Source organism: Coregonus lavaretus, assembly GCF_964263955.1.
Source record: "Coregonus lavaretus genome assembly, chromosome: 4".
In the NCBI taxonomy this organism is placed as follows: Eukaryota; Metazoa; Chordata; class Actinopteri; order Salmoniformes; family Salmonidae; genus Coregonus; species Coregonus lavaretus.
In genome coordinates, this window is record NC_139991.1 from 68608328 (window position 1) to 68619376 (window position 11049).

Below are 11049 nucleotides of genomic sequence, written 5' to 3' on the forward strand. Positions count from 1 at the left end.
ACCCTAATTGCTCCTGTAAGTCGCTCTGGATAAGAGCGTCTGCTAAATGACTAAAATGTAAATGTAATTGAATACTGCAGACCACATCACATCTCTATAGGCCACTCTGTTACATCAGTGTGTTGTTTTCTTGTTTACATTTTGCGGTGCGTTGCGATGAACAATAGAGGAACGTTCCCAAGTGGTGACACAGTGTGACTTCCTTCCTGTGTGACAGATGAGTGTATAACTCTAGTCTCTAGATGTAGGGTGCAAACCGGAATATACTTCACTACACTTCACCCCCCCAAAAAAAGGATCAAGCTAAGGCTGCAGTGTCTACATGGCCCTCCGATTTGCAGGTGAGAGGTCGCCAACACACCATGCAGATATTAATTACATCTACATCAGCATTTATACACACACTGACAAAACGCACACACACACGCAGCCACAGAAATGCACGCACACACACAAATGTCACCGGTATGACAGGGAGTGATATACTACTGTACTCACAATACAGGAACATTAAAAACACCCCTAGAGCTGTTCTCAAATTACCTTTTTTTCCCTGTAACTTGTTAATTGTGTGTTTAACAGTTCCAAGGAAAATATTTTTCCTTCAAGGTGTAACCTCATTGAAAGAATGTCTGGTTGATGTTAGATAAAGAAAAGGAAAGCTGCACACACTAGTAGGTCAGATGCAATAATTATAACCAACGTTGACAGACAAGCTGTCTTCATCAGGGTTGATGTTAGATACCAGATTAAAAACTGATGGCAGAGCAAAACTGAGATACATATTCACAACAGTCTGAGTTTCACTCTGGGTCGATGAGTTAACATCACAGTCAGTCAGAGATGGTAGATCTGGTGTACTATATATAAGCTATATATGCCACTGTTTTGCACCCATGTTAACCTAGTGTACCAGATCAAAAAACTCAAATATAGGTCTTCAGACTGCATAAAGAGATGCACTATTACAAATTCGAGTTACTAATTTCCTGTTTCCTGTCAGGAAGGTGTTAGATCCTGTATAGATCGATGGTTGTGAAACTCTTTTTTTCTTTCTTCTTCATAGAAATGTACAACATGGAACACACAAAACAAACCCAAACACAGTCACATACCATTGCACATAAATTCACCCAAATTACAAACTTTCTTATTTGTCTACTTACCTCGTAAGAAGTATGGACAAATTAAAATTATTTTAAAGGCGTACTATATTTTCCATTCGTTTTTACATGTTAGTAGGTTGATGAATGTCAAGTGTTCTTGGAGACACGTCTCCTCCCGTTGCTCCCCTCCGGCGGTCTGATTCGCCGGTCTAACCGGTCTGAGCGCACCGCCTCGGCAACACCGGAGTGGAAACCCAACGCACCCTAATCACCTCCAGCGTACCTACACCTCATCATCACCCCTGTATAGCCCTGGACTGTTCAGTGTTGTGTTGCGTGTGATTGTTAGTGTCATGTCCTGTACTCGCTATTTGTTGTTCTCTTGCTCAGTGTTACGTAAACCTGTACATTGTTGATTTCTGCGTCCTTTCTATTCGTATCCTCATTACTCGTCACACTTGGTGTGTACTCTCACAAAGCACTTCCTTAAACTTAATACCTTGCACACATTTCCCCATATTTGGTTGACCACATGTTTGAAGAGATTGGTGTCAATTCCCAGCACTTTACTCTGCAATATACCTACTCAACTCTCCGTTCTGGCACAAATAATAGGGCATTGTTTCGTTAACTTTTGTTCTCTGTATGGTTGTACTGTTTCTGTGGTAGTGTTTGTTTGTCACTTGTGTTTTGTTTCACCCGTCTTTCCTATGGGACGTTAAACGAGTACCCTGACTCTGTGGTCATTAAAAAACCCATGGCACTTATCGCAAGAGTAGGGGTGTTAACCCTGGTGTCCTCGTTAAATTCCCAAACCAGATATATTTCCATAATGGCCAACTAATCATCCCCCTGATTCCCAATTCGAATCTCCCCTCACCTCTCCAACTGACAGCTGAAGTGCTGTGAGCGTTCCGGCACAAATTGTAGCCGTGCATCATTTCAGGGTGATACACAATGGTGGTGGAAGGTGAGTTTCCCCCCTTACAGCACTTTGAGCATCTGGAAAAGTGCTATGTAAATGCAATCAGTTATCAGGTTCTTCTGTCAGTCACACCAAAATTAAAATGATCAATAACTAGTTAAGATTACATCATAAATATTCAGCCATACATGGTAATGTGTTGCTTTTCCAGATTCCTACAATGATAAAGTTTATAGTAAGTTTTTCATCACAAAGCTGGAACATTATCAACATAATCGTCAGTACAGGGAGAAAGTGATGTGAGATGAGATTCCTATTGTGAGTGACAACACAGACAAGAAACAGCATAGAACTGACGCTGCAGGTCAGAGCTTGTATGAAGGAGAATGAAGGTAGATTTCTCCTTGAGATGTTATGCGGTTTAAATCGTTTCAGTTTTTATTTTTTTATTTTTTTTATGTCCATACATGCATCTAATGTGTCTGCGCGTGTTTGTGTAATTTCCTCTTAATTTCTTGGGAAATACCGATACCTCTTATATGGAATCTCTCCTTCAATGGAATGGAGGGTGGGTTGTCCTGCTTTACATATAGGACTGCGCTATCACCACCCAGCAATAAAACAGAGAGAGGGAGATCAGTGAAACAACAAGAGAGAGGAAGTGGTGCATCACTAAGAATCTTAATAAGGTACGCATGAGGCTTTTATACTAGCTGGAAATTTATTTTAGACTGACCACAAGTCTTAGATTTACTGTGAGTGATATATAAATCTAAATAAAAATATGTAAATAACAATGTTAAAATAAATATGAATAAATTTAGTCAATTACAGTGCATACATAGCAAAAATTGGAATATCAATTAAAAGGAAATTGACAAGATGACATGCAATCATGCAGTAGAAGTGTATTTTGCTGCCAGGGCTGAAAATATATTTGATCAATACACAATATAGTAATTATACAATAGTACAGGGATAACAGTGACTAACACATATCAGGAGTTGGTATTGCACAACCTAAAACTTCTTATGTCATTAAGTTATCTTCAATATTTTTGTAAACCAATTATTATTCTGTTAGGCAAAAACGGTGTCTACCGCTAATAAAAACAACATATTGGGTGAGTGAAGCTCTCTAGTAGTCAAAGCCTGTATTCTGCAAGATTAAAGACAAATCGTGAAAAGTTCACATAGTAAAAAGCAGGTAACTGAGCTTTCTTTGACAGCCTCTTCTACATGACACCGTCTGGAAACCTGTTGGTCCACAGTTATCTTCTCCACTGGAATACTATGGCTTTTAAGGTAGATTTTTTTGGGTCACCTGTTAGAGTAAATGTAATTCCTGTTAGTCTGTTCTGTTGTATTTTCACCACATGTTAAGGTTGAACTCTGACAGTGTTTTAGCTTCATTGATTTCCTCAAGTCTATGCAAATGCCAAAGTTGGAATAGATCCCACTTTATTACTGTATGGAATCAGCAATATTAATATGATTCATATTATATTAGAATATGTCATATGCATAAATATTCAAGGAACATTTTAAATTTGCAGTGTACAATCTTAACATGAACAGGAATGACATTTACGCTAACAAGTGACCAAAAATAACTATCCAATAAGCCACATCTCCAATCTGATAGGCTGCCACCTCTACAATATATTATTAAAAAAGGTTCAAAATTGAACTCCTCCCATCACAAAAAGGTTCCAGTTTGAACTTTTACACAGGGGTTCCTCAAAGAACCTTTTCAGAGGGGTTCCTCAAGGAACCTTTTTCAACTGGAAAGGTTCCGCCGGTGTGGCAACCCAAAAGGTTCTTCCAGGCAACTTTACTTCTAAGAGTGTAGATAAAGATAGTTAGAATCTCTTTATTTAAAAAAAAGATCATACTTTGCCCTCTAAGCTGTAGAAACAGATAGGGACTGTAGTGATACAGACTATAGAGCATGTCAGTCAAGAAGAGACTTGCTCCATTCATTCAGACCCACAACACTGGGGTAATCCAATTTCTCTGGCAATTCTCCAACAATTAAATTGATCAGCTGGTCTAGAGGCACTCTGATTGAGACATGGAGGGTAACAGGATCATTAATCTTTTGACTATGATAAGTGGCGTGTGGCCAGGCAGATGCTGAGGGGGAAGCAGTCTAATGCTCAACAGAACTATAGGGAAGGTTACTGTATAGGGTGGTGGCAGTGTGTGTTGTCTGGAGGGTGGTGGGCTAAGTGGTGACTCACTCTAGCAATAAGCAAGAGACTTTGGAGGTATCTCAGGCTGTCACACAAATCAATTAGTCTAGGTCTGGAATATGGTCCAAAATCAAGCACCGTATATCAATTAAGATATATATCGATATGGACTGTTCAGCATTTCCTTTTAGTGAAGAGTTATCACATATTTTGAATGTTTACTTTTCCCCTATTCAAGGATACCAATAATGTTAATTGTTTTGGTAAATGTATGATTTCCCCATAAATGTACATTTGCAAATGTCTGAGGTATCAAGCAAGTGTTTTGAATGATCACTTGTCACACACCCTCAATAGTGAGACCAAAGGATACTGGATGAAATGCATGGTATGAAACAGGAGTAAACTCAACAATTACCGTGGTTTTTAAAGGTGGTGTCAAGTCTTCAAACAAACACCTACATGACACATTCCAACAGATAATATGGCACGTTACGTAATGTTGACTTTTGTTTCTGTTGCAGTTCAGCGGAAGAACAAAACAATGACAGGTGAGTAGATATTTTTCCCCGCTCCATCATTCCACTACGTCAGACATTCTCTTTTTGTCCCTCCCTGTTTTTCATAGACAACCCTATTTACTAGCTACATCATTAATTAGTCTTGTTATTCTGTTAGCTAACCTCAAACATTCTTTCAATATGGTTATACCTTGAAGGAAGAATATTTTCCTTTGAACTGTAAACAAGTTTAAAGATGAATGATTTTCAGGGAAAATATAAAATGAATTCAGTCTAACTGTAGCTGTGACGGATGTTACACCACAACCTGTCATACCGCTTAACTTTTGTGTGTTTGTTTGTGTGTCCCCGACTGCCATCATATGTGTGCTTCCAGACTATGGTTTTGAGAGGGAGTTTGTGGATGCTCATAATGACTATCGCAAGAAGCATAGTGCCCCGCCCCTAGCGCTGAGCAGAGACCTATGTAACTCCGCCCAGAAATGGGCAGATCATCTTCTGTCAATGAAAAGCCTGAAGCACAGCTCCACCAATCACGGAGAAAACCTTTACTATGCATACAGCTCCACCCCCAAAAAACCTGATGGTGAGCATATGTCAGGAAAAAAATCAATCAAATCAATTATTTATTGCACAATACATTCAATATGTGGCAGAGCTCAACTAGCGGAAAGTACAGTATTGAATAGAGCCTACAGTGGATATTTTGTGTATACAACTTATCCTCTCCATTTATTAACTAGCATATGCAGACTGATTTTGAGTGGATACATATATTTTTTAATAACAAATTGGTTCCGCTTCTATTTTAAAAGGGAAGGCCGCAGTGGACAGTTGGTACAGTGAAATCAAAGATTACCACTTCAATAAGCCTGGGTTCAGCTCCGGTACAGGTGAGATACACAATCGGCAGACTCTAGGGTAAAACAGGTGTGTACTGCCTCCACAATCCAAAAAAGCTCACCTTTGTCACATTCTTTCTGGAGTTTAACCTTGCGAATGAATCACCCGTTTATTTAATAGACCACATCTGGCTCTATTTCCAATCACTGACAGTGTCTAAATAGGCCTCCTACAGTACCTATTGCTCTCCATCCTCAACATACCGAGTGTATACACGGACTCCTATACTAACAGTGCCCCCTGCTGTTGTTTCCAGGCCACTTCACCCAGGTTGTTTGGAAGGACTCCATCGAGGTAGGGGTGGGCCTGGCCACAGATGGGAACATTTCCTTTGTAGTGGGCCAGTACCACCCAGCTGGCAACATGAGCAACGCGGGCTACTTTGAGAATAATGTCCTACCACCGGGTAGCTCCACCTCTAGCACCCCCAAATGTGCCCCCACAGGTAACACATCGTTGATTGGTTACAACGATGAAAGAAAAAGAATGAGAAAATACAGTTATATGTAAATCCCATACAACAGCCCAGTTACCATTGTCTCTCTGCAAATAAGCTACTACTTTAGATAAACTAGGTATTTCTGAATGAACCCAATGTATGACACAGCATCGGATACCTCAATCTCTCAACTGACACATAGCTTTTCTTTCTTACAGCCAGAGGAGGTGGGGGCCTGAGTGTACCCCAGTCTGAAACTGCCAGATCCTCTTCACCTGCATATAAGGCTCCTCATCATGCGAACAGCACTGGTGAGATGTTTTAAAGTCATTTTCAGTAAATGTCTCCCATTATGTAAAGACAACATAATATTGGATAGATAGGCCTAATTCTGCCCTCTGAATGTTTGCCATAAATCTTATAGCCATACAATCGTTTCAAATCCACACAAGTCTCTTGGTCATTAGGAGATGGAACAAATATTTCAACTTAACGTGCCGCCCGCCCATCTGTCTGCTTGCTCTAAGACCTGGCCCAGTTCCACAGAGACTTCCTACGGGCGTGTAACAAACAGCGGGAGGCACACGGGGCCCCAGCCCTCACCCTGGACCCAGCCCTGAGTCAGGGGGCGCAGGCATGGGCAGAGACCCTACTGGGAGAGAAGGTGTTGAAGAACTCATCCTCCCCCCACGGTGAAAACATCTGGGCCAAGACGGGGTCAGCGGGCATCACTGCTACAGGTAGAGAGAACCAGGAGGACTGGATGATCTGCAGGGAAAGGGATTTCTCAATAGGGAGTATATACATCGGGCATATTTTGAATGGTTCCGGATGGGGAATCGCTAACCCTATGCCTAACCTTAACCTCACCCCGCCAACCCTAACCAATTTCGAACCCTATGCCTAGCCTTTGGATATGCCTAACCATTGGATCTGCCAGCTGAATATCCACTTCTTTCTCAATAAGTACATTCCCAGGGGATCCCTCATTTTTCTTCCAACGTATGACTTATTTATTTCTCTGATAAGGTCAAGAGGTGGTGGACGTCTGGTACAAACAAGAGGAGAAGTATGACTTCTCCAAACCAGGACATCAGGACAAAACAGGTAAACATATCAGCATTAAAGTAGACGACAGGTATACAGTAATGCAATGTGCTACGCCAGAGGGGTCTGAAATAGTAGCTATAGAAAATACACCTTGCTTTTTATGGTTCTCTCTGCCCTCAGCATTTCATGTTTAAAGTTTGCCTTGCATTGATATTTTCCTCAAATGTTCAACATATTGATAATCCAAAATAATTGTGATAATTGTGCTCCATTGTCAATCATCACTCCCTCTATTTCTTTTCGTCACCCTCTCTTTTCTTCTCTGTTCATCTGTTTTAGGGCAGTTCACACAACTGGTGTGGCGTAGCTCCAAGGAGGTGGGTGTCGGGCTGGCAAACAGTGGCACGGGGATGCTCATCGTGGTGGCACACTTTGAACCGTCTGGCAACATCACCAACCCTGGTTACTACGCCCAGAATGTGATGCCAAAAGGGTCAAAAGTTACCGATAAGCCAGTAGAGGTCATCACTTCGAAAATGCAGGTGTTGGCCGTGAACTCGCTGTCAGGTGAGCAGCATCACAGAGCGTGTAAATATATGAACCTTGATGACAGGTTTAAGACATCGTTGTGACATTGTTGTGAAGGCACTATAAGTGGGGGTGACAAAAAGTGTCACTCATACCTTTAAAGGCTTAATAAAGACGTAATATACCGTGTTCCTCTCCATGTCCTGTATAGCCAATGAGCTTGGCCAGTTCGGCCAGGCTCTTCTGAAGTCTCTGAACCAATACCGGAGCCAGCACGGGGCGGGACCTCTGGTGCTAAGCCCTGCCCTCACTAGGGAGGCCCAGGATTGGGCGGCTCACCTGGTGAGCCGCAACACGCTGATGAACAGCGGCAAAGGCCACGGGGAGAACATCTTCTGCTGCTCTGGCTCCCGCACAGTGGCCCCTACTGGTGAGTCACATACCTGCACTGACATACAGCTCATAAGAGCCAATGGGTAAAAAGAAAGTCAAGGGCCTAATTCCAATATGAAGTTTGAGTAACATGAACTAACTCCGATACTGGATATGATGTTTGAATAGTAGTCGACAATCCAAAGTCTGTCAATTCCTCAAAAGTTTGATTTGTTGTTGTATTGGGGGGGGGGGGGGGGGGGGGGGGGGGGTCGCAGGAAAAGGCTCTGCACAATGCTTGTAAAGTTCCCAAAAATGTGCAATAATTTATACATTGTCCTTCTCTTGCATATGAAATATAGGATCAGATGTGGCCGAGTCTTGGTACAAGGAGATTGAGAAGTATAACTTCTCTTCCCCTGGTTTTCAGAGTGGAGCAGGTAAGGTGTCCAGTGTCCTGACACCTCATAACACAATGCTATTGATATATATATAACCTCATCCACAACAGTCACTGTACAGTATAGAAAATACAATGGCTGTGCTATTTAAATCAAACTCAAAATCAGGAAAACAGTGCTCCCTGGCAGTGAATTTACCATAATCAACAACATCTACGACATGAAAACTAAATTAAAGTTCATAAGAAATTGTTAGGAGTGAGACATGCTGGCCAAGAATGTGTTTAATTCTGCATTTGGTGTTTATTTGAAAAATAAAATAACTTGATTGGTGGTACTCTCATCCTAGGTAATTTCACTCAAATGGTCTGGAAGTCCTCAAAGCAAGTGGGTGTGGGTTTGGCGACCAGTGGGCAGGGCACATTTATCGCCGTGGCGTTCTACGACCCAGCGGGCAACATCACCAACCCAGGCTATTTCCATGACAACGTGAAAACCAAAGGAAGCAGGTTTTAGTCTGAGTCATATATGTAGTATGTATGCCGGCGCTACCAAAGGTTCCTATAGGAATGGGGTGCTTATCTGGGTAAACAGGTTGTTGCTATAATTTGTCCTCTTTTGGTAGGCTTTTGTCTTCCATCAGATGCCGCTATTTTAACGCGACACGCAGTTGCCAGGAGCAATCAGTGCAGACGGCCGTTTCGCTCTTACGCAAGACAAACTTGACCTTAACTTTTTTAACTTCTATCTCAAATCATACCCTTAGATTGTTCTTTTCTAGCTAACAACATTACATTTGGGGAAAAAAATGGCTTTTATGTTGTCTTAATAGGAAATAATTTTAATGGTTATTTTTTCATAATTGCTGGTTTTATAAATGTTTGAGTAACAAGAAGGAAATAAGTAATATAAAAAGTAACTGTCCAGTGAAAATCTCACTTTTATAAGTTCATATTCTGTTACCTCATGTTATTTGGGTATGAACTCGTCCTATACTCGTATTTGTGGCCAAATCATAAACTGGAGAAAAAAAAAAAAAAAACCCACCTCAAGCTTGTATCTCAAACAGACCGTTTCATAAATGCTTGCAATTTCCTCATAGAACATGTCATGTTGGCTCACTGAGCTGGCCAATCAGTGGTCAATTTGCATGAATATTTTTAATGACGGGTATACGCCCACACCATTCAAACAGATAATCTGCTTTTTAACATACTTAATTACCATTTTTTGGAAGGAAAACTATTTCACTCATATTGTAATTAGTTATAGGTCATATTTCATAGAAGTCTGGAAACACTGGACAGTTACTTTAAACCTAAATGTAATGCCTTTTATCTCATACTGTTTATTGGTGCACGTTTTTGTAATTTACTGTACATGAAGAGAAATCTTCCTCTTTTTAAATGTATTCATTGATGTTTCTCAAACATGTTGACATACAGACTGAGACTGCACTGTGTGTTGACATACACGGGGCAATAAATTGTGGAATTAAATATTTGTAGGTTGTAACATTTGAGCCACACTTTGAAAAAAATATGCAATGAGAGCTTATTTCTAGTTAGCATCCTTGCTGCCGTCTTCCACCAGCAGAGGGGAGCAGTTTGTTACTTTTCACTGTATCCCCTGTCAAATAAACAGGCAATCTAACTGGAGATATGTAAAGAATCTCTCTCACAGTCAAACACAGACAGGGTGAACAATTGTTGCTGTAACCACAGGGAAAGACCGGCTTTGCATGGGGAATGCAAACAGAAACTAGAATAGCATGGCATCACACCATTGTCCTCTCTATCCCTAGGAAGAAAAGTGACGCGTTGTTATCTAAGGGCCATCATAGTCACATTTTAAACAAGGTCAGCCGATAAAAGCTCAGAAGCTTTTGGTTTTGCATTCTAGTTTGAATAGACAGGATTCTAACGATAAAGCAAGAATATGGTACAGAAAAATGTTTTCTACCTATGTGCTTCGAGGCTTATAACTACTGTGTTTATAGTTTGGAATATTAATTGAGCTTAGTTGGTAATGATAATAAACACATAAGATCGAGAACTTTGTTATCACTTTAAAAATGAAAAACACCTGACAAGTTACTGTAACTTGTTAACTCTGTACCATAAACCTTGTAACTAAAGAACACTGATGATCAAAATAGGTAGTAGGTGATCAAAATGAAAGTTACAGTCTCATAGTGTCACTTCAAAATTCGGTTGAACGTTTATTTTTTACGCATTAATTCTGTGTGGTTACAGGGTTAAAACAGAAACAACTCAAAGGGTTAAGTTTAGGTATTAATTCCGAGTAAGGTTAGGGCTATGGTTTGGGGATGGCTTACTACAAAATCATTAACATGCCATTTCCATCAAGTATAATCTATTATTCTCCTGGTTTGCTAGAGCATTGGGGACTGCCATGACGCAGTGGTCAGCGCAGCACGCTTCCGCCTGAGAAGCCGCTTCGCCTCCAAGCATCATGAGTTCGGGCCAGTGGCAATAGTTTAACATTTTTGGGATGAGTGCCGAGGAAGGAATATATCGACGTTCTCAGGACCTTTTCAAACGTCCGAAATCAGAGCCTATTTCTAGTGATCAGGCTGGTCTATCTAG

At 40.9% G+C, this 11049-nt stretch overlaps 1 protein-coding gene across 4 annotated transcripts; it reads left to right on the plus strand.

Annotated features, from left to right (window-relative positions):
- Positions 1-208: 208 nt before the first annotated feature.
- On the plus strand, positions 209-10485 carry glipr2 (GLI pathogenesis-related 2). Of its 4 annotated transcripts, XM_084159029.1 has the most exons (14): positions 2647-2720; positions 3116-3155; positions 3261-3336; positions 4751-4777; positions 5124-5333; positions 5563-5640; positions 5907-6095; positions 6308-6400; positions 6617-6829; positions 7119-7196; positions 7479-7706; positions 7879-8097; positions 8402-8479; positions 8790-10485. In XM_084159029.1, the coding sequence occupies exons 4-14, from the start codon at positions 4771-4773 to the stop codon at positions 8954-8956; spliced, it is 1560 nt and encodes a 519-aa protein (XP_084015155.1). In that variant the 5' UTR covers positions 2647-2720; positions 3116-3155; positions 3261-3336; positions 4751-4770; the 3' UTR covers positions 8957-10485. The 4 variants fall into 4 exon arrangements, with proteins under 4 accessions (XP_084015153.1, XP_084015154.1, XP_084015155.1 ...); XM_084159027.1 differs by lacking the exons at positions 2647-2720; positions 3116-3155; positions 3261-3336 and adding an exon at positions 209-341; XM_084159028.1 differs by lacking the exons at positions 3116-3155; positions 3261-3336 and having other exon boundaries at positions 2389-2720.
- Positions 10486-11049: the final 564 nt, after the last annotated feature.

Coding starts and splice junctions, on each gene's coding strand:
- glipr2 (XM_084159026.1), top strand. CDS start 4,711: ATGGCACGTTACGTAATGTTGACTTTTGTTTCTGTTGCAGTTCAGCGG. Junction 6,401..6,616: donor TCATCATGCGAACAGCACTG/GTGAGATGTTTT, acceptor GCTTGCTCTAAG/ACCTGGCCCAGTTCCACAGA. Junction 7,707..7,878: donor GGCCGTGAACTCGCTGTCAG/GTGAGCAGCATC, acceptor TGTCCTGTATAG/CCAATGAGCTTGGCCAGTTC.